Raw genomic sequence first — 23,468 nt, 5'->3', positions numbered from 1 at the left:
CTGCTTTGTGGGAGTTGTATTTTGCTGTTCGAGAACAGGGAAGGTTTCATAAGGTTGTAAACTACAACTCCCACAATCCCCCTCTCAACTGTATCCGCATTGAGCTCTGACTTCACCGAGAACAGCATGGCGGCGAGCCTAACGTGGTGAAAAGTGGGAAACTTGGAAATCAGTGAAGAGGTCGCCAGGCTAATGGATGACATTTGGACAGTATAACCCCTGAAGTAGGTGAGATCCACATTCACAGTATCTAGTCTCTAGGTATTATATTTAGCATGTTTTAGTGAACCCCTTATACTGTAGCCCATTTGTTAAACTGTGGGTTCAGATGTGCCGAATTGACGCTAAATTGCTGAAAATCGATTGCAGTTTGAATTAATTACAGATAAAATTGTATTTTCTATCAGTACCAGACACTAAGGTCTTCCCTGTCACTTTACTTTAGTGTCTGTTTGACGAATCTGTCGGTTGTGAATTGCACGGTGACATGTTCAATAGTATCACATGAGTTTGGATGTTTCCCTTTGCATACTGAGTTGTCATATCAATATTTTTTATAAAACACTCAGGTAAAGTGCATAACACATACCAATCATTTCTTCCCTCATTTTAAGTCGCAACTTAATTGTAATTGTTTCCTATCAGTGTGTGCGGCAAATATGTAGCACGACAATGCTGGTTTGTGGTATATGTTTCAGGGCAATACTGAGTATTTTTAAAGAGCTGCCATTGCAAATTGTACCTATAGAGTATGTGTGTACTTCTGTATTATTACTAAATGCCTTTTAAAAGTATCCAATATCCCCGTTTGCAACTGGAGCATTTTATAGTGTGCTGTGGCACGCACTTATTAGTACTACTCTCGTTTCGCTTACGTCATATGCCTTACTAATAAGGTATTTGATCTGCATTATTATGTGTCTTTATTGACGGGTTTCTCATTGGGCATTTTCATTATTATTGCATTTGAAACTTTGCAAACTGGTTTTCCAGAGAGAGTGCTGCTGCCCCGGAAGTTAAACTATGTTTTGCTGACACAGGCCTTACGGTGGGTCACATCACAGCCCAGCTGACAGGTTGCATGCTGACGTAATGGGTTGGGCACTAAACAGACTTTAACCCCAAATAATGTAAGGTGGCTACAGGCAGCAACGTGGTTTTTTTTGTTTGTTTTTCACGTTTTTAATCACAGTTAGGACACCACTTCCCCACAGCAACCACAGAGCCACTTTTAAAGAAAGGTGCCTATTCAGTTAATGAATGAAAATGAATATGTTCACTATTGTCCGTCTTCTCTCTTGCTCTTAATATCATTAATGAAGTAAACCAAGTCAAACCTGTTTGACATTTAGGCATTTGGGAGCAAATGAAAGCAAAGCACCGCCGGTCATGCAACTCATGCATTGGCGCGAACGAGTTCATGACGTGTCTTGACGCCTTCTAGGATGATGCGCAGATCAAGGATAAGTGTGAGGCCCTTTGTCCGGCCTGGAGGAAGAGGCCCCCCAGCTCCGTCTCAGGATCAGAAGCTCTCTGAGGATGCCGGCGCATCATGGAAAGCTGGGGAGGACAACCAGGCTGCTGAGCAGGAGGTGGCGGGTGAAGGAGCCGCCGTAACTCAGCCTATAGTTCCAGCAGGCAGCTCAGATGAGGCAGCACTGGACGCTGCCCAACAGAACGTGCCGGTTAATCCGTGAGTATTTTACAGATACATTTATAAATCATTTAACATTGCTCTCCTGGAATTGTGTTCACAGACATCCGCACTTAAGTTTGTTGTTATTAGCTTTATTTGATCTTTGCTTCTTATCACAATAGAGCTGAAAAGAGCCAAGATGCTGGAGGCGCCGGCAGCAGTAATCCCTCGGCCCCCGCTCTACAGAGAAGAAAACGCTTCTCCGCAATGCCCAACCTGGCCAAGCCGAGGCCTACTCCCGCACCTGCACGGCCTCCAGCCAGAGCCACCCCTAGGTCTCCCCCTGCCAAGCAAGTTGCGTCACCTGTTATCGAGAATAACGTAACAACCCCAGAGGACGGCACACAGACGGACGATGCCCCCCACGCTGTCCTCAGGTCACCCAGCCGGAGAAGACCCTCTGGAGGTAGGCAGGCGAAGGTGGCGGAGAAATCTGGACACCTCAAAGATGACACTGCTGTCACTTCAAATCAACACCCGCCTGCTGGTCAGGTGAAAAAAGCAGCTGTTGAAAATGCACAGAAGCCTAGTCCGTCCCCAGTCAAGATGAAGGACTCGCAAGCAAGCACGTCTCAAGGCAGGGCTCGGCTTGTCTCCGGGTCCTCAGCCACTAATGGAAAAGACACGAAAGGGAGCACTGTGTCATCAAAGCAGCTGCCCTCCCAACCGTCTTTGCCTCTGAATAAGCTGAGCATTTCTGAAGACCGGGAGAGAATCCTTAAAGCACGCAAGCTGAGAGAGCTTCTTAAGCAGGAAATCAGAAATGAAAAGGTAAGCTGCACACGTTTATGGCTGGAAAGGTTTATTTTTTTACATACTGAAGCAATTCTGCCATTATAGTCTGTAATATCCTTCATCTTCCTTAATGGAAAAGTTTGACCAAATGTTTCGACCAATAATAAACGTAAGACTTATGTCTAGTTCAGTAGACAAGTAGAGGCAGAACCTGTCAATTGAAAAAGTAAATGGATACCAGCACCCACCTTCCAAACACACAAGCGCAGACTGTCATGCACAAACACACTATTAAACTGAGGCCATTACACCAAAGTTAATTGGTAGTAATGTCAAATTAACAGCAGAAGTCTTCACATATCTTGAATCCTATATTTTATCTTTTCTCATTTTGTGAGAAACGGCTAAAATGCCCTTTTTCTCATGAATGGACAAACGTTAATATGACTTCAATTTGAAAACAGAATTGCATGAATTTAGAAAAGTCAATTCTGGGATTAGACAGTAAAGGAAGATATGTCTTATGTATTATCTTCTGTCATTACATATTCCTGTGCAGTTGCATTTCTGAATGTGTTTTCGTATGGCTTCAAAACACTTCGTATGGAAATGTGAAAAGTGTACGAAAAGCAACTTTACAGAGGCAGTGAGTAGTAGTTTTTAACACCAATCGATTTTTCATTGTTACACTGACCTAGTTTTTTTTCATGTACAGAGACTTAAGAAGGGGAAGACATCTATGTTAGAGTACACTGTCCCTCAGGACCGGAGCAAGATGGTTATGAGAGACTTCATATACTATTTGCCAGAGAGCAATCCAATGAAGTAAGTTGGCTTTTGAGTATATTGAAATGTGTGTGGCATGTTTTCTGAAACCATACTTAGCCTGAGGTTATCATGATCATGTTCTGCCAAGTATTATACCATGTTTAAACTTCTTTTGTTTTGAATTCTTCTTCTGCAAATGGTTTCCCGCCATTTCTTTTAAAACATATTGTGAGGACTTTTGTGATTTGCAGATTCAGGTGTTTAAAATCCAGCCAAAGCCAGTTTCAGGAATAAACATATCTAAATCTGTATTGGAGCTTAAAGCATTATCCTTTGTGACTGTGTAATGAAACCAGTCAAAACGTCTAATTCTCCACTACTCAAATTAATCAACCACAGATCTGCGCTTGAGCCGGAGCACAAGCAAACGGAGAGAGTGATGCCGCCCCCGACACCCGTCAGACCGTAAGAATCCAAGCCATGTTTTCTTTTGTCTGCTTACTAAACTGTAACAGCACACCTGTAAAAGAACCTACAGTATTAACTTTGGTGTCTGAAAAAGCATAAATGCCAATAGTTGTCTTCAAGCTTGCCACCCTTATAATTAGTCTAGGAATACATCATCGGTATGTATATACTGGTGGTGACGTTTTTGAATTCCTGAAGTAAGAACTGAGTTCCTGTCTCGTCCTCAGGCCAGTGAACGAGGAGATGGATGATGATGATGATGATAATAATGATGAACCGGTCCAAGATGACCAGCTTGTCGTGCCCAGAGTGAAAGTGGCTGAGGATGGCACACTTATCATTGACGAAGAAAGGTAATTCAAAACCTCTTTTTGTGCTGTAGTTGGATTTTCCAAACTGGAACACTGCAGCATAGAGCCGAATTAAGGACCAGGGTGTAGCTGAACTTAAAACTAAAATACAGATGAAAAAGCATGTATCTAGTGGGCAGAGAAAGAATGCCAGGAAAGCCTAGAAGTGGAGAAACAAAAGTATTTATCAGATGTGGAGGATTGCTGGTGAAATTTTAGAGAATCTTTAGGATCCATTTAGACGTTAAGAATTAAATGCTTCTTATATATGTGTTCTGACAAAATCAAGCCAGTTGGGAATCTCTGGTCCTCCCAGCAGCCCCTTGACCGTGTCTTCCTGTTTCTCTCAGTTTAACTGTCGAGGTTTTGAGAGTCAAAGGCCCCAATGTGGTAGAGGAAAACGACCCCATCTTTGAGCGCGGTTCTACTACAACGTACTCTAGCTTTCGGAAAGCCAACTACACCAAGCCGTGGTCAAATAAAGGTAAATCTCAATTAAACTGGTAAGAGCAAAAAGGTCCAAGACATTATAAAGGATCACCTATTTTTCTTGTGTGTACTATTATGTTATACATACTGTACTTACAGTTTAAACACCTGACCGTTTCATGTCGGACTATTGGATTTCTGTCATTCCAGAGACTGACATGTTCTTCCTGGCGATAAGCATGGTGGGCACAGACTTCTCCATGATTGGTCAGTTGTTTCCACACAGGGCCAGGATTGAGATCAAGGTTTGAGTTTCTCTCTGAATCACTTTCAGTACAATGTTGCTATTTAGACTCCTGAACAGGATTGACACGCATATGAAGATGTACAGTAGTCGATTGTATTCACACTCATCATATGAAACAGTGGTATTTTCTGATGGGTTTAGTTGTGATAAATGTTGTTAATTAAACCATACTTGTTTATCAGATGCATCTTATCAGCATTTGTGGAACACTGACTCGGATTTGTCAATACTGTACAAATTCCAGTTTATGAATCGTGAACAGGAATTGTCGAAGGGAGTTAAGTTGGGATAGGTAACGTTTTGACTGCAACTATTTAGAAATCAAGTGCAATATTAAATCCTCATATGGTTGTATTTTTTCTTTTTCGCAACAGAACAAATTCAAGAAAGAGGAGAAGACAAATTCCTGGAGGATAGATAAAGCGTTCAGTAAGTCTTTGGAATCTTAATCAGGAAACGAGACGTTTTAATAGCCCCTACTTGAATTTTGACATCTGAAATGATTGGCAATGGGGAAGTTTAAATGATTGTGGAAGGAAAAAAGGGCAGAAATAAATGGTAAACTGAATGAGTAGCAGTTTTAATTATATAAATGTCCTTCGATTTTATTTCACTTCATTATTTTCAGTGTGTTCTTTGTGATTGAATGGAAGCCCACTGATGAAGTGCTCTATACTGTAGCCTGTGCAACACTGATTTATTTCCTTTTTGCCTGTAGCCACAAGGAATCTCTATATAATATGTTACAAAGTATGTTACAAAAACAAACAAGAAAAGCATCAATCACCATTCACAATTGAGAGGCACAGTTATGAGGAACCTCTGTTTTATATCGCTTATTTATTCCATTCTTTGTTTTTGCCCTGCAGAAGAGAAAAAGCCCATCGATATCGAGTTTTTCAGCGAACTGCTTGAGAGGATCCGAGCTGACGACGAGAGGAAAAAGAACAAATCGAAAACCAAGAGTGCGAGGCAGAGGAAGCCAGCAAAACCAAGAACCAAGCGAAAAGGTAACGACTTTTCTGCTTCTGCCCTGACAAGATGGCAACAGGACGGGGTTTTATTGTTTTCGTGTGGTTCAAAGCAATTGGGCTGCTTTTTTTTCTTTTGATGAGGTTGTGTACGAAAGCTGTGTTTTTGAAGGTGACGAATGCTATATAGATGACATGCTGCTCTCTGCTACACTCATACCAAACAAGAAGCAGCGAAGTCCTCTTTATCAAAAATTTATCTGTATATTCAGAAAACAAGGGTGATCCGGAGGAGGCCCCCGAAGGCAGTGTCGCCCTGGTGGGGGCGGACAGCGACGGTGGGGAGGGTGACTCGGAGACAGCTGAGAAGGAGAATGAGGAGACTTTCAATGTGAACGACTGCCAGGAGGCAGAAGCCAGTCCGGATGCTCCCCCGGCCAAAAAGAAACGCAAACGCAAGAAGGAGGCCGAAGGGGCTGAGGAGGCCTGTCTAGAAAAGCCAGGGGACGACAAGAAAAGACAGAAAAAAAGGATGAAAAAAACACTCGAAGAAGGTACAGTTTACACTAGAGAGATATGTTAATAATTTTATTGTATTACTTTAATATTGTAGCTATTATAGTTAGTTGAGTTTACTTTTTTAGTCAGTTAGCACTGGTTCTTCTAATCAGTATACTTGCCTTTGCTTCTCAGATGTTCATTACACATTTGACAGCTTTGTATCTATTTAAATACCAAAAAGAGAATGTTGCTGCTCATGCCGTTTCCTGTAGGGCCAGCAGATGATGCCATTGTTGGTGAGAAGTCTGACGATGCTCAATCTAATGCCCAGCCTTCTGCCGAGGATGCTGACGGGTAGGGGGTTTTGTTTATTTTGGAATAGGAGACTGTGTGCCTCAAAAGGTAAAAAAAAAAAAGTATACACCATTGATAATCACACTGTAATAATAATGATTGTTGTTGTTGTTTAGGACACCCAAAAGAAACATTTCCTTTATGAACTCAACAACAAGCATTAAAAAGTTAAACCATGGCAAAGTTTACCATCGGTGGCTTACCTTGCAGGTCACAGGAGACAGAAATGCCAGGGAAGGAGAGAAAGGGGCCTGGAGGCAAACCAGCTGGGCTTGGCAGAGGCCGCCTCCAAAAACCACAGCCCAACCTGGGGAAGAGAAGGGGCAAGAAGGCCCAGGAGGCTGCGGAGAAACCCGGGGCTGAGGTCGAGACTGAGGGGGAACCGGCGAAAGCGAAAAGGACTGCAGTCTCCCAGGCATGAACAGAAAACAATAATTTCCTGTCCACAGACAGCTCGGTCTCACTCTAAATATTAGTGCAGCTAATGAGAAGCTTATTTTTAGCATTGACGAGAGTGTATAGCAGGCCCTTAAAAAGTACTGTTGACCTGGGACATTTATTACTTATGGCTCAGGAAAACTCTTTATTATTATTCTCTGGTCCCTGAAGAGAATTTACTTTTAATTGGTTTTCAGACAGAAACAAGTGTGTGTGTGTATTTATTTATTTATTTATTTATTTATACAGCTCTGGAAAAAATTAAGAGACCACTGCAAAATTATCAGTTTCTCTGTTCTTACTATTTATAGGTATGTGTTTGGGTACATTTTTGTTTTATTCTATAAACTACTGACAACATTTCTTCCAAATTCCAAATAAAAATATGAATGAGGGGAATGGTTGCCATACATGTAGAGATGCTGATTTGCACTGGTCTCTTAATTTTTTCCAGAGCTGTATATATATATATATATATATATATATATAATAAATGTACAGACTTAAAATCCATAACATTCTTCAAATGATTCCTGCTTTTTTGTACTACAACATGCATGTATAGTATGTTAAGAAAACAAAGTGTTGCAGAACCACCAGCACCAGTTTTAATTGGGTTATGCTCATCTTGTTCGTGTGTTGTGTTGCATTGCAGGCCAGCAAAGAAACTGAAGACCAGACTACTGATTGTGTGGCTCCTTCCTTCGTGGAAAGGAAGAGGAGCTCAAAGAGGGACAAGAGACGCGCCAGGGTGTTGTCATCGGACTGTGAGAGCCAGGGAGAGGAGGAGGAGGAGGAGGAAGCGGATCTCACTGCCGTCCAGGAACACATGCTAAGCAAGCCCACCAGGCAAGCTCTCAAGTTTGAGACTCGGCTGTTGCTTTAAGAAGGGGGATGTCATCAGAACATCAGAGAAGAGAAGTCATATTTGAAATATTGGTCAAATGGAAACCATTTCACTTTAACTTCCAGAAATCTGTTTTCTTGGGCACCGTAGGTCAGGAAGAATCCCAAAGTTCTCCAAGCACCTGCAACAACCTGAAGACGATGACGATGGTGGAGACGACTCCATTGAGGCCTCGCCCTTTGCCTCCCTGCCACAACCCCAGGAGGACGCCCCGTCCATTCGCAGAGGTGCCAAGAAACCCAAACCCAACACGAGCTGCAACCAGAAGGAGCGCAGGGCGGGGAAGGCAAAACTGGTGATGCTGAGGGCGTCGGTTGAGAACGAGGATGACAACGAGGAGGAGGCGGACGAGGGGAGGACCGAGGAGGACTACTGCTATCCCACAAACCCCGAGGAGTTGAACCAGGCCCCTGCGTTTGTGCCCGTCAGCCTGCGTTCGCCCGTCGCCATTCCTGTGGAGGTGGAAGAGACCATGGAGGAGGTAAGCTTGCCCAGCTCCTGGTTGCAGCTTATGAAATCAGAGTGCATTTCATTCATTACACTCTCATTAAGGTCAAGACCTCCATTTTATGATCCATTTATTTGTGTTTGTTTATTTATTACATTTCCATCCATTTACACAATGGTTTCTATTCACAAAGTTGTATTTTTGTGATTTAGGGAATAATGTTGAATGATAATATTGAATTAACAATGTATTTTGTTATACTTCGCTACATTTGTTTACTTTCCTAACTTTGTGAATAGACTTTCACGTGTGCTTTGTTTCCTTGATTTATGAGTTTTGTTAGTTTTTGTTGTGTTGCCGTTTCCATAACTCTTCCTTCCATATTTACTTGTTTCCACACAGCTTGAGATCTCACACATTGACACACACTGCACTAGCGAGTCTGAGCACACAATCTATTCTCAGTCAGTGTGTGCCCTGGGCCCCGGCTCACAAGAGGAAGGGGTAGTGGCCACAGAAAATCAGTTGGACTTATTGGTTGTAAGTGATTAATGAGTTGTTTTAATGCTTAGAAATGCAGTAGTTGCCTAATATTTGTTGTTTGTGATCAACACAAGCGGAGGTTTGTGTTCGGGGTTTTCTTGGCTGACCTAGACGTGCCTCCTGTTATCTATGCCCAATTACAACAAACTAACTTCAAGGGAGGCAGTGTAGCCTGACCTCCCCAGTTCTCCTCTTGTTGTGGTTTAAATACATCTTAGTAGGAAACAGTTGGCAATGGTGGCTTTGAACTTTCTTCTGTTTGAAATGTCGTAGCAAGCGAACACTTGTAAACTATCCACAAAAATCTTGTCTGAAGTTATCAGGGTGTTTTAACCCTAGATTTACAGGCCTTGCAATTTCACTTCAGGTACATTGTATACACTTAATGACTTGTGAAGTGCTATTAAAATATATGAAGTACTAGAAGCAACTGCTGCTTCTTCAACCACTTTAATTTTGCCTGTTTGCATCCATTATGAAAGTCCTTTAAGAAATTAATTTAATTCACAGAGATCTGCCGAAGTTACTAACGTGTGCCATCCTTTATTTTAGGATGTGATTCACTTTATCTCCCAGGAATGCATGACTGGTAAGTTTTTCCAGTTCTTTATGATTTGCTTTACTGAATTCAGTTTAAATAATAATATGAAGTATATGCATATAACTAAACTCTACAAATGCAGAACTGACAGTATCGGACTTGGATTTCCCGGTCTCTTCCATAGCAGAAATCTCAGAATCTGATACAGAAATCAACACAGAGGCGGCCCAGACTCTGCTGACCATAAGACACCCAGAGTTTCTATCCCCGGTGACGGGAGGACCAAGCTCCGGTATGAATGATGCGCTTCTTCACTGCAACTGAACTTTGGTGTATATCAGGGTCTGGTAGTCTGTAATTCATAAAGTTGGCGAGTATCATTGCTTAATGAAAGACTGACAGATTTTTTGTTTTTCTCTTTATTACTTACCCTTTTCTTTTCCTTGGAGCAGAACAAGTCATTTCCGAGGAGCCTTCCAGCCAGCAGCAGGTCGTCATTGAGGAGCTGGACTCGGAGCCAGCTGACCAATCACAATGTCTCTCTGAAGCCCCTCAAGCAATGACTTGTGACTCCCCTGTGGCTGTAACCTGTACAGACATTACTGAGGAGCCAGAGATGGCCTCCCAAGCAGCCAGTTGTGAGACACTGAGCCCTGCGGAAGAACCCCAAACCCCAAAGAGAGAATCGACAAACGATGTCTGGTTGGTGAAGCCAGTTATTTTCATATACTTGGCACTTATGACCTACTCGTCTTTTTTCAAGCCATATTTGCTTTGTTCAGATGAATTTTTAAATGTATTTCTTACTCTGGTTATCAATGTATAAAGTGTTTCAGATGCGAAGGAAGGCCTCTCAAGCCCAGACTCCTCAGCCCTGTCTGGGTCTCGCTGTAGGAGGAGCAGGTTCTCAAAGCCCGTCCCCAACCTGGGCAGGACAGCCAGGGGCCCTCAGCCACGGCCGGCCCCGAGCGAAGCCCCGCATGGTGAGTGCTGGTGTAGTCTCATGTTTTTTAAGTTATGTAATGAATGGTTTACGCCTGCTGAGTGCCTGCCCAAGCTGGGCCACTTCAGTGCAACACCAACCATTTAATTCTAAGTACAAATCAATATGACATGCATCTTTCTTTCATCTTTCGCAGCAGACAGTTCAGCAGTGCCCGTTACTGTGGAGTCTGTGGTACACAAGTCTTCTGAAGGGGAGACGCGGGACTCGGACAGTTTGAAAGAGAAGGACCTCTCAGAAGGACGCAGTGATAAAGAGGAAATACCTGAGGGGACACAGAAACAAGCTGAAACTCCCAGGTAAGATGAGATTCTCTTTGGGGGAAAAACTCTATGAAGTATATACGTTTATAAATACATATTTTATTACTTCAACATTATTTTTTTTAATTATATTTGCTTATGGATTAATATTCCTTTTTGAATTTTTGAACTTGTGAAAAACAGTATAGCCAAAAAAGAAAGAAAAAGAAATCAGAAAAAACGAGAAAAATCGACAGTTGAATGTAGTATAGAAGTGATTGCTCTCTTTGCTGCTTAACTTCTCTACTCTGTTCCCATCACGGGATTGTGGTGAGCTTTCAGTGTAGGATGTTTGAGTAATAAGAATGTAATTTGATGCTGTTTCCAGTGTTTCCGAGGATCCTGAAATCAGTGTAGAGTCGAGTGCTGCAGTTCCTGACTCCCCATCCCTGGCCGAGTCTCGCGGTCGCAGGAGCAGGTTCTCAAAGCCCATCCCCAACCTGGGCAGGACTGCCAGGGGCCCTCAGCCACGGCCGGCCCCGAGCGAAGCCCCACCACCCAGCTCTGGTGAGAGACCTGGGAGCAGGGAGATAGGGGGATGTCTAAAACTATTCTTGAAATCATTTTATGGTCATTGAATTATGATTTAGGCATACAAGTATAAGTCAACAACCTTTTTCTATTGTGTTACATCTCCAGGTACAAAAACAAAAGGCACAGCTACAGTGATACAACATACACACTTGTGTTTGGAAGCAAATATACCCTTAGGAACCCAGTATGGCATGAATGTCCCATACAGAGGCCTGCTAAAATAGGATAAGTTTTTGTCAAGCCTGTTAAATGTTTGTTACACATAAGTTACTTTGTATTCTGGTTGCTTAATGTGAAATTCATCTCTTCCCAAATAATCATGAACAGTTGAAAACGAATCCCTGGCAGCTTTGCCGTCAGACCGCTCTGCTGTACCTCTCACGGCCGAGTCGTCTCAGAAGTCTTCTGTCGAGGAGAGCTCGGATTCAGATGGTATGAAAGAGAAAGACATCCCAGACATCCCTGGTGAAGAGACACACAAGAGCGATAACACCCCCAGGTAAGAAAAAAAAAAAAAAAAGACAAGGACAGCATATTACAGGATTTGCTGCCACACTTCATTACATCCTACTGTCAGTGTTTTTATTTTTCATCTTAGGAATGTTTGTTATAGATTAAGTAATGCGATCCTGTTTTCCAGTGTTTCCGAGTCTCCTGAAGTCAGTGTAGAGTCGAGTGCTGCCTTTCCTGACTCCCCATCCCTGGCCGAGTCTCGCGGTCGCAGGAGCAGGTTCTCAAAGCCCATCCCCAACCTGGGCAGGACTGCCAGGGGCCCTCAGCCACGGCCGGCCCCGAGCGAAGCCCCACCACCCAGCTCTGGTGAGAGACCTGGGAGCAGGGAGATAGGGGGATGTCTAAAACTATTCTTGAAATCATTTTATGGTCATTGAATTATGATTTAGGCATACAAGTATAAGTCAACAACCTTTTTCTATTGTGTTACATCTCCAGGTACAAAAACAAAAGGCACAGCTACAGTGATACAACATACACACTTGTGTTTGGAAGCAAATATACCCTTAGGAACCCAGTATGGCATGAATGTCCCATACAGAGGCCTGCTAAAATAGGATAAGTTTTTGTCAAGCCTGTTAAATGTTTGTTACACATAAGTTACTTTGTATTCTGGTTGCTTAATGTGAAATTCATCTCTTCCCAAATAATCATGAACAGTTGAAAACGAATCCCTGGCAGCTTTGCCGTCAGACCGCTCTGCTGTACCTCTCACGGCCGAGTCGTCTCAGAAGTCTTCTGTCGAGGAGAGCTCGGATTCAGATGGTATGAAAGAGAAAGACATCCCAGACATCCCTGGTGAAGAGACACACAAGAGCGATAACACCCCCAGGTAAGAAAAAAAAAAAAAAAAAAGACAAGGACAGCATATTACAGGATTTGCTGCCACACTTCATTACATCCTACTGTCAGTGTTTTTATTTTTCATCTTAGGAATGTTTGTTATAGATTAAGTAATGCGATCCTGTTTTCCAGTGTTTCCGAGTCTCCTGAAGTCAGTGTAGAGTCGAGTGCTGCCTTTCCTGACTCCCCATCCCTGGCCGAGTCTCGCGGTCGCAGGAGCAGGTTCTCAAAGCCCATCCCCAACCTGGGCAGGACTGCCAGGGGCCCTCAGCCACGGCCGGCCCCGAGCGAAGCCCCACCACCCAGCTCTGGTGAGAGACCTGGGAGCAGGGAGATAGGGGGATGTCTAAAACTATTCTTGAAATCATTTTATGGTCATTGAATTATGATTTAGGCATACAAGTATAAGTCAACAACCTTTTTCTATTGTGTTACATCTCCAGGTACAAAAACAAAAGGCACAGCTACAGTGATACAACATACACACTTGTGTTTGGAAGCAAATATACCCTTAGGAACCCAGTATGGCATGAATGTCCCATACAGAGGCCTGCTAAAATAGGATAAGTTTTTGTCAAGCCTGTTAAATGTTTGTTACACATAAGTTACTTTGTATTCTGGTTGCTTAATGTGAAATTCATCTCTTCCCAAATAATCATGAACAGTTGAAAACGAATCCCTGGCAGCTTTGCCGTCAGACCGCTCTGCTGTACCTCTCACGGCCGAGTCGTCTCAGAAGTCTTCTGTCGAGGAGAGCTCGGATTCAGATGGTATGAAAGAGAAAGACATCCCAGACATCCCTGGTGAAGAGACACACAAGAGCGATAACACCCCCAGGTAAGAAAAAAAAAAAAAAAAAGACAAGGACAGCATATTACAGGATTTGCTGCCACACTTCATTACATCCTACTGTCAGTGTTTTTATTTTTCATCTTAGGAATGTTTGTTATAGATTAAGTAATGCGATCCTGTTTTCCAGTGTTTCCGAGTCTCCTGAAGTCAGTGTAGAGTCGAGTGCTGCCTTTCCTGACTCCCCATCCCTGGCCGAGTCTCGCGGTCGCAGGAGCAGGTTCTCAAAGCCCATCCCCAACCTGGGCAGGACTGCCAGGGGCCCTCAGCCACGGCCGGCCCCGAGCGAAGCCCCACCACCCAGCTCTGGTGAGAGACCTGGGAACAGGGAGATAGGTGATCTACAACAATAGCCGGGAAATGTAGTTTAAAAACTTGCATGCAGATTGTCCTACCTGTGGATTTTTAATAGAACCCATTTCAGCTTATTATCACCGTTTTTTTTTTTTTTATGTAATTATTTTTATCTGGCAATTTGTTTGAGAAATTGTACCTTAACAAGCAGACTAAAAGCAATCGAAGGCTGCATCTTTTTCAAAACCACTTTGTCCCATAGTGACTCCCATGAGAGGGGAAGAAAATCGTAAGTTCTCTAAACAGGCACTGTGGCATTAAAAAGACGGACACAGCTGAGAGATTTCCCCTGAGGTGTTTTTGAAAGGTTCAGTTCTAGTAAATGAACAGAGTAAAATGCTGGACATGGGATTGGCTCCATTGTAGATGGGTGATTCGGCAGAAACCCATCTATATTCAAATTTAAAGTTTTAGGGGCTTGAAAAGGTATTGATTGATCTTTTGGCCAAATATGTACTGCACCAAAATGATACCAACGCACTTGTTTCTGAAAGCAAATGAATGTGGCACTCTCTCTCCTCCAATAATCATTGACATTTGAGAAATATCTCTTGCAGTCTTGCCTTCCGACAGTCCAGACGTGCCTGTGACTGAGCAAAAGTCTTCTGAAGAGGAGAAGCCTGTCTTAGACAGTGGGAAAGAGAAAGACGTCCCAGGAAAACCCAGAGATAAACCGGAATTGTGTGAAGACGTGCAAAAACTCGATGACACCCCCAGGTAAGAAAGTTAGTTGGGAAAGCAGAGGTTTAATAGCAGACCTGCCAACTGTACGTATTTTGACAAAGTACAGTGGTATGCATTGCAACACCAAAATACGCAAAAATCCCGCCCCCGCCCCGATCTGTCAATCAATAGGCTCCACTGCACGGCTCTGACGTCAGTCTCAGGACCCCGGCACAGTGCTGTGGGCACTAACAGTCTTGTCTGAATGTATATTCGCTACACGAGAAATAAAGCATGTCAGTGTTTATACATTATGAAGCACTAAATCACTTGCAGTAAATTTGGCAATTAAAACATTTGGAAGGGGGGTCGATGAGCACCGAGAATATCTCCTGTGTACATGTGTGGGGACCGGTATGTGAGGAGCGCTGTGGGCACAGTCACAGCGATGCAGGGTGGATTTCATGAACAGTCTCCCCCGAAGTTACACCCTAATTTGCGTCCGAGACCGAAGACATGAGTCGATAGCACGTAAGTCGAGAGACGCATGTTGAATCGGAAGCGTCTACTTGAAAACATCGTGATAATGCCTTGTACTTCTCTGTATTTTTGCACTTATGTTGTAAGTCGCCCTGGATAAGGGCATCTGCCAAGAAATAAAAATAATAATAATAATAATAATAATAATTTGAGTAAACTGCAAACACTTATATTAAGTTATTCGAGAGCTGAGACATTAATTACAAGCACCTGTTAAATCGACCAGAGATTACTATAGTTTAACACAATTTAGTCTCCACATATTACTCATTCTCAACACAGTAACCGCTTTGTCTCTCAAAACAACAACACTTAGGACACTGAATATACCATAATTACACGCATACATGGAGTATTAGAATACTGAACACAGAACATACCATAATTACTTGTGTAAAAGGAGTATTACAAATACTGAACATAAAAGCACCAACCACACAATGCAGCTCTGGGGCTGATTATTGATTAGATTCACTGCATATTTGATATCATTCTAGTGCCAGACACACTCATGAAATAGCCAGAAATGGCTGGCAAAGCCCCCCTGGAACCCCCACCAGGGCTTTACCCGTGGACCCCAAAGAGGGCCTCGGCAGCCCCCATACCCCTGGCCTAGGTTGTAGCACTTGTGGTGCTCCTCTTCAGACCTTCTGACTTTCCACTCTCATGTCTAGGTGTTGGAAACAAACTAACGTGTGATGCCTTCTTACAGCCATGCACGGCATAGCAAGGTTAGCTGGAACATAAAGTGCACTAATATTTTAGGTATTATTCATTGACTGTGCTGCCACTTTATTTACTCATTAAATCTTGTGTTGTCTTGAGAGCTAAAGTAAACAACAGTGCTCTAAATATACTTATGTTTTCAGGTAGCTACAGAGACTGTTTTTATTTATTAATAATTTACTTGCACTTTATATTGAGCCTATCAGGGAGCACTTTCCCATTACCAGGAATCCAGGTTAACGTAAAAACAAAGTAATAAAGGAGTTATTTGAAGTACATGCATACTGTTGTTTTCTGGTGGACAGGTTGAGGAATGTTGCACATGCGCACAGGACAATTTTAAATGTCTTTAGCTTATGCTACTGATGTGCTACTCAAAAAAAAAAAATCCAGGGTTGGCAGGTCTGCAAGAGTATCTCCTGAACAGACAGTTAGTTGGGAGTTTAATGTCAAATAGAAGCATTTCTTCTCATCGCGGCTTAGTTTCTCTACTCTGTTCCTACCACAGGTTTGAGTTTTTGAGCTTTCAGCGTAGGAATGTTTGAGTAATAAAGATGTAATTTGATGCTGTTTCCAGTGTCTCCGAGGCTCCTGAGGTCAGTGTAGACGTGAGTGCTGCCGTTCCTGACTCCCCAGCCCTGCCTGGGTCTTGCTGCCGGAGGAGCAGGTTCTCAAAAGCCATCCCCAACCTGGGCAGGACAGCCAGAGACCCTCTGCCACGGCCGGCCCCTATCGGAGCCACACCACCCAGCTCTGGTGAGAGACCTGGGAGCAAGGGGGTGCTGGGTCAACAGGCTATAGAAGCCAACTCTATTTAAAATATAGAAAAAGAAAATATTTTTCTCTTGTGCATTTATGAAATGATGCTTCTGAATTTGTATGAAGCCTTTGCATACTGGTGCCTTTTTTGTCTATACTGTAAAGGCTTTTTTCCATTTTAGTTGATCAAACTGGAACTTCTTCAGACCAGGTTTCCAGCAGGGAGAAGAGAACTGCAAACAGCAATGACCTTGTGGCACAAGAAGGAATCGTGCACAAGACAGTGTGCTCAACTGTACAGAAGGAGGAAGCCAACATGTAGGTTACTCCAATCTGCAGGACTAACACCGCCTGAGCTATAGGTTTTATAAGAACCAGTAAGATGCTGTGACGGTCTGCTAAGGGGCCTGTCACTTTAAGACTTTGTATTCTTCTGCGGCGCTCCTGATGTAGATGATAATGGGCATAATGGTGTAGCAGACACGCCTAGAGAGAGACGCACAGCACCTTCTGTCGTATGAGATTATTTCCTAAGGTTTAGTTGTGTGTTGATGTGCTTATATACAGTATGTGTATGTGTTTCCTGCATGAATTTAGGAATAATTGGAACAGTTATCATTTCCGAGGAATTTTCATTTTCCCCAGGCATAGTTGTAATATTGCTGATATTGTCTTACAGATCTGTAGAGCAAAATCAGTCCACAGCAGCAACTGACACTGAATCCAGCGACAGTGGAGCCTGCAGTGCTGTCAGGGAGAGTGGTCTTGCAAAGGGGTCTGCAGACACAGATAGTGAGCACACAGGGCATAGCGTGATTGGCACTGATGACGCACAGGTTAGTGGTGAGCGAGTCGACGACGTCACCGTGTCTCCAACACTGGCTCCTGCCCTGACATCCCCTTAGTTTAAATCAAGTCTGTTATTGTTACAGATGTAAAATTTGGGAGATAATGTGTGATGTAACTTTGCAGGTGGAGGTGACGTGCATCCAGACCGATGAGAGCCTTAATGTCCCGATTACAACAGAAGTCACACAAGGTATTTATTTGATAAAATTCTTCCCTGCTTGTAGAGAGAGCTACTGGGTTGTCTAGTTTTAAACAGGGACCCCTGCTAACCACATAATCACTTTTTCCTGGTGTTCTAGAGACTGCTGGTTAACTTGTAGCAGTTTTGTGTTTATTTGTCTAACCTTCAATTGCAGTCGATGGCAGCTTCTATTGTTATGGACATCTTGTACTGATGCAACAATCCAGATACTTGGTGCTGATGATGAACCTCAAAATGAATCCCGTTCATAGAAGATGCTGCTTCATTCTCAGCACCCTAAACAAGATGATGGATACATGCCATTTATATCAGGACGAGGATGGTTTTCTTCTGCGGTATTTGAGACTCTAAGTCTTAGGCTGTAGCTTGTGTTTTTTCCAGGGGCCTTGGAGACGGATGAATCTGCCCAGCAAGAGCCAACGTTTATACTGACCTTGTTTGAAATCCCGCCCTGTGATCTGAACACATACCAGGATGTGTCTGGCGCCATGACCCCAGCCTCCACTGACTTCCCTCCCCCTGTGCTGGTAGAGTCCCCTCCTGCAGTGCTACTCGGAGCATCACAGAGGTCCAGGTGAGTGGGATGAAGAGATGAAAATCAATCACATTTTAGCCCGTATTCATAAAATGTCAAATGTCATGTGAAGTGTAGCGGCCCTTTGTAAAAACAAACGCCCTATTGTCCGAAGTAATATTATGGTTAAACATACTTGTTGTACGTGTCCCTAGTTTCCACTGGATTTAACTTTATTTTTGTCAACCATGTCTCCGTTACAGTTGTGCTCCAGTGTCAGTAGAAACCGAGTTGGGCGCACAGACCGTGGGAGGGGAAAGTGGGGGACGGTCTGTGCATGTGGATGACTGGACTGCGTCAAAGAAACTGAACCTTCTCACCTCATCACCAGGACAGGAAGCCACAGCCTCTTACTGTGCTGGCCCTGAAGCTACAGGGCAGCCACCACTAACAGCTCCTACGTCTTCTGTGGTAAACCATCAATGCTCTTTATTAAAGCAAAACGGACATGGTAGCTGCCAGTGTTATAGAATATATATTCTTTATAGATTGACATGAGAATTCACTGATTGTTTCCTTCAAAAGCAGGTTCCTTTATTAATCATATTGACAAGCTCTTAAAAGGTATTTTTTGTAGTTCTTACGAAGTCAGGATATTTTGTGAGAATAATATATATTATGGAATTTGTACTATTGAAGCATCTTCTAGACCACTGTTAAAACACATCTGATAATAGCGTTACCTCTTACTATAAAACTGCAGGACAAAGTTCCACCTCTGTATACCCATGATATCTTAGCATTAGTATTATTCATTGTATTGTGGTTAGATTTGATGTTGACATTTTCTTACATGTTCCTGTTTGGGATATTGGTGATATACTTTCTCGTTCCTGTTTTTCAGACGCACGGATTGGAGTGTCCAGCAGACTCATGCGGTGAGGGATGTTTCAGATTGTTCACAGTGGTATTGTGCAGTCACATCGTGTTTTATTTTTGTACTTGTTGGTTTAATATCATTTTTTCACCCTGGTTATCCTTCTAACACATTGAGATGTTTTTAGTCTGTACATTTAAATGTATTGAAAATTGGGGAACATCCTTTGCTCTAGATGAAGACCCTGTGAGCCTGATTCTGGAACCTGTTGTGGAATCGGACGCAGCTGCCTATGCAGAGACCGAGGGGACCAGTGAAGACGATGCCAGATCTCGAGGGAAGAGGAAGCTTCCCATGGGGACACGAAGAGGTAGGTATCTGAACACGGAATTTGCTGTATCACAACAGGTTGGAGAGCTTAGTTGAATGGATTCTCCCTTATCCCCAAGTGGTGTCACCCAATTAGCAGGGCAGTTCACTCCACAGTCACTTGGCTGAATGTATCCTCATGCTGTGTTTTTACTCCTTGGTTCAGGAAAGCTGAAGGTGAAACCTAACACCTCGAACAGGAAAGCTGCCGTGTCCTCAAAGGGAGTCCTGGGAATCTCGAAACCTTTGCCAACCCAGGATGAAACCCCAGGCCTGTCCCGGGTGGTGCGTGGGGGACCAGTACCAGCTCCTAGCGTGAGTCCGGAGAGCTCTGGGGAGTCAGAGGTCCCCCATGCAGAGGGTCTTTCGCCGTGTACAATGAACAATGAAGAGCTTTCACAGCAGGTCAGCACGCCAGCAGGAGAAGGCATAGACAGCGAGAGCACAGGGAGTGATCTGAGCGCCAGCCCAAGGGTTGCCCCTCCGGCTTCCACTACCTCATTAGTAAGGTGAGGAAAAACCTGGATTTGTTTGATACCAGGAGGCACATACATAGCTGTCTCTTTCAGATGTCCACACAGGAGATATGCATTTGTGACAGTTTAGTATTTATTGTGTATTTGAGGTAGATAAAATATTAATTCTCTCTTCTTTCTTTCAGGCCTGGAAGGAAGCCCAGAGGATTTTTATCTTTGTTTGCAAAGAAAAACACCCCTGCAAGTCCTGCTCCCTCGAAGACAACTAGGGCTGCTCCACAGAGACCTCAGTTTAATGCATCTAGGCTTGAGAGGAAAAGGACTACAGCTACTGCCGCCATAGATGCATCCTCCGATTCCTCCATTGTTAATTCTCCTCCAGCGAAACACAGGCCTAGTACATCTCAGAGCGGAGCCACATCACAGGTAAGCTCGAAAACCTGTTTCCTAAACTTGTAATAGATGTGTTCATTTAGTAATCTGTCTGTTGTCAATGTTTACCCATGTCCACCTTTGAAGTAAAATAATTGATACTGAAAACATATTTTTATTTTCTGGTTTCTTTGTGAAAGATTCTCACCGATATCAATCAATATTATTTCAAAGTAACCTTCTTCATCCCAAATTAAGCATGCTTTCCATCTTAATCCCCTTGTTTGGATCATTGTGTTGAGTTTGCACTGAAGTAAAGCATTTCGTACTAAGTTTTACTCCTTGATTCCATTTCCCTTTCCTTCTAGACAATTTCCATCTCTGCCACTGAAAGCAAAACCTCCGAAACTCCAAAACAAGAGGTCTTGTGTGCCACGAACTCTGAGAATGACGAAGGACCCACGAAAGTCTCTGAGTATTTCTTTAGTGACATCTTCACAGAGGTGGATGAGCCAGACTGATGATGGCAGCTGACAGAGATGTTTCTGACTCTGATAAGCAGAAGATGCAATTTGTGTAAAATTATCTTTATTTCAATAGACCTCCTTTAACTATTCAGCATACCACTGCATCAGATCTGCAGCTGAGCTGGCCGTGTCCTTATTATTTTTACAGATGCAAATACTGGGATCTATTAGGTGATTAGGCACTGAAAGACACTTTTCTTCCGCTGGGAGGAAACATTCAGATCTTTGGCTATAATTACACCCATCATATCACAATGGTTCTTCTAATTGAGTGAGAAGCTGTTAGTCATCAGTAATATTACCTTTTGAAGGCAATAACAGGAATTCCTCAAATTCTGTTCTATATCCAGATTTGCTAGAAAATGAAAAAGTCACCCTTATTGTGTATTAGCACTGTAATCACAATGTTTTTTTAATTTATTTTAATCTGGACATTTTTTTCATCCAAAATGTTGATATTTCTTGGCAATCCATTGAACACTTTCATAATCTGCATTTGATGGGGAGTTTTTTTTCTGAAGTGTATGTGTATATATATATATATATATATATATATATATATATAAGTTTGTATATATAATCTGTTTGTATATGTGTATAATATATGTATAAGGGTGTGTGTGTATGTATATATATATATAAGAGAGAGAGAGAGAGAGAGAGAGGTAAGTTGCTGACTCAGTTTTCTGGTACAGTACAATGTATCCAAATGTAAATAATGAATTAATCTGGTTGAGCAGGTTTCCACTCCTGTATAATCTAACAGTTAGCACTGAAACTCCACACATTTTCTGTCTATATGCAGAACTAGGTGTGGCCAATACTAATCAATAAATCCTGTTTTTATTAGTCTCAAGATTTACCCTGGTAAGTCTTTAATATATGCCTACCCAAGTATATTGTGATCCCAGTAATGTTTGAGACCATAATAAGGAAATGACGCTTGATGTTTACAAGCTTTTTTTTGTTGTTTTGATTAATATCTCATGCTAGCTTTTGCTCTACACTATCCAATGGACAAGTTTTGTTTCTCTCTCTGACAGTTGATGGTACGGAGACAGTTATGCCTTAAATTGATGACTTGAAAAGATTCAAATCTTTGTGCATTTTTCTTTTTTGCAACTTCATAATTTTATGATTTAAATAATATTATTAAAATAAAATAAGCAGGGTCCCACTCCTAAATGCATAATAACTTTTAAAACTTACTGAAGTAAATTAATATTGGCTCAGGGCACTGATAAGCTGATGCTATACCTTTAATGCTTTTTTAAGGTTTGCGCTTGAATCTGAGTGTGAATGCCTGCTATTTTCCCCGCCGCACAAGTGTTTCTCGTGTGTGTTGTTTGTATAACATTACATTAAAATGTAATTTACAGCATTGTTGATGAAGCCAATTAAAGCATGGATTGTAGTGTTCTAATTACAGGTCCTATAACTTGAAAGCTTTAGTTCAAGACTGAAGGACATTTGATAGTTACAATTACATTACAACACTAACAGGAATTTTGAATGTCCTTTTTAAATGCATTATAAATCTGTATTCTAAGCCACATTGTTTCCTTATTCAGTGGGTGTCTCGAAGGGCAAAAAGGCAGCTGGACTATGTACTAGTTAATTCTATATTATTTTAATTATGGTAGAGAAGGGCATGATTATTTTCATACACTGACATTTTTGGTTAATAAGCATTATACTGAATGCTCTGCTGTTGCCTTAATTTGAATGTTACTGAATCTTCTGAGGGAAAAAAATTGTACCCTTTACAATTTAAAAGTACTGTATATCAGGGTGTTGGTTTAAGTACAGCTATGGAGAAGTGTAAATTGTAAAGTATGGATTCCTGAAGCCTGGAAATCATTTGTGCTTATTTGGAGGTTGAAATTTTCTGATCCTATAATTTCATCAAACACATAGCAAATTATTATACTGTGAATTTATTTGAATGGCATTGCCCTGAACTTCATTAGACACTGAATAGTCTAAGACTATAGCACAGGCTTGTTTTAATGGCCCTTCTCTTCCACACTTCCACCACTGCCCCCACCAAAAGAAAACTCAAATACAGAAGTAATAACCAATGAGCACTTATTCTGAAGTGAACATCTTTTGTTTCTCTTTACATGTACTTTTTATTTATACCCCACTAATCTGAATATATACACATGGAGTCCATGCATGTTCTTAAATTATAATTCAACTTTCAAATGCTGTCAGTATGATTGTGAATGAGAGAAGTGTGAATACAACAGTTGTCATGACTGTGATTTGCTTTCAAGAAGTTAAAGAAACTTGCACTATTGTGTAATATTTAAGTACTACTGTTGAGTTAAATAAAAAAGTGAATTCATTTTTGGGATGAAACAATGTTATTTCTCTACTGAAGAACTAATGTGTGCTTTTCCTGTAAAATGTTAATAAACTTTTTGTACACGTGTGATTTAATTGTTAATTGTAGCATGCACACATTGGATTAAAATCTACACTAATGAATAAGTAGGCCTATATAAAGATCGCCATACACATACACACCCAAAAGCCACATGTTGTAATTGTAGATTTTCCAACAGTTGACTGGAATAGAAACCGAATCATTAGAATGGTTAGATAGAATCAATAGAATGCCGTCGTTAAAGGGGTGATTTGTATGTATTATTATAATTATTCGTCGTTTTAATGCTTCGGTAAAACGAAGCATGGCTATACTGGAGGTGGGCAGCTTCACTTGCTACGATTCGAT

General features: G+C 42.0%; 1 protein-coding gene across 5 annotated transcripts; it reads left to right on the top strand.

Moving 5' to 3' along the window:
* Nucleotides 1-104: 104 nt before the first annotated feature.
* On the top strand, nt 105-23,168 carry bdp1 (BDP1 general transcription factor IIIB subunit). Of its 5 annotated transcripts, none has more exons than XM_066710575.1 (40): nt 105-224; nt 1,445-1,693; nt 1,819-2,467; nt 3,147-3,256; nt 3,599-3,664; nt 3,895-4,020; nt 4,368-4,501; nt 4,657-4,751; nt 5,128-5,182; nt 5,623-5,763; nt 5,997-6,278; nt 6,498-6,579; nt 6,790-6,994; nt 7,673-7,866; nt 8,015-8,405; nt 8,775-8,912; nt 9,468-9,504; nt 9,641-9,748; nt 9,909-10,158; nt 10,285-10,439; nt 10,596-10,758; nt 11,090-11,268; nt 11,623-11,794; nt 11,936-12,114; nt 12,469-12,640; nt 12,784-12,962; nt 13,317-13,488; nt 13,631-13,836; nt 14,412-14,571; nt 16,361-16,539; nt 16,725-16,860; nt 17,222-17,378; nt 17,515-17,581; nt 17,975-18,167; nt 18,371-18,578; nt 19,012-19,045; nt 19,220-19,354; nt 19,520-19,862; nt 20,015-20,255; nt 20,570-23,168. In XM_066710575.1, the coding sequence occupies exons 2-40, from the start codon at nt 1,446-1,448 to the stop codon at nt 20,720-20,722; spliced, it is 6,894 nt and encodes a 2,297-aa protein (XP_066566672.1). In that variant the 5' UTR covers nt 105-224; nt 1,445; the 3' UTR covers nt 20,723-23,168. The 5 variants fall into 5 exon arrangements, with proteins under 5 accessions (XP_066566672.1, XP_066566674.1, XP_066566673.1 ...); XM_066710577.1 differs by having other exon boundaries at nt 105-228; nt 9,644-9,748; XM_066710576.1 differs by having other exon boundaries at nt 105-228; nt 10,599-10,758.
* Nucleotides 23,169-23,468: the final 300 nt, after the last annotated feature.

This window comes from Amia ocellicauda, chromosome 8 (genome assembly GCF_036373705.1).
Source record: "Amia ocellicauda isolate fAmiCal2 chromosome 8, fAmiCal2.hap1, whole genome shotgun sequence".
Classification (NCBI taxonomy): domain Eukaryota; kingdom Metazoa; phylum Chordata; class Actinopteri; order Amiiformes; family Amiidae; genus Amia; species Amia ocellicauda.
The sequence above is the reverse complement of the archived record's forward strand: the minus strand, read 5'-3'. Positions and strand labels throughout refer to the sequence as shown.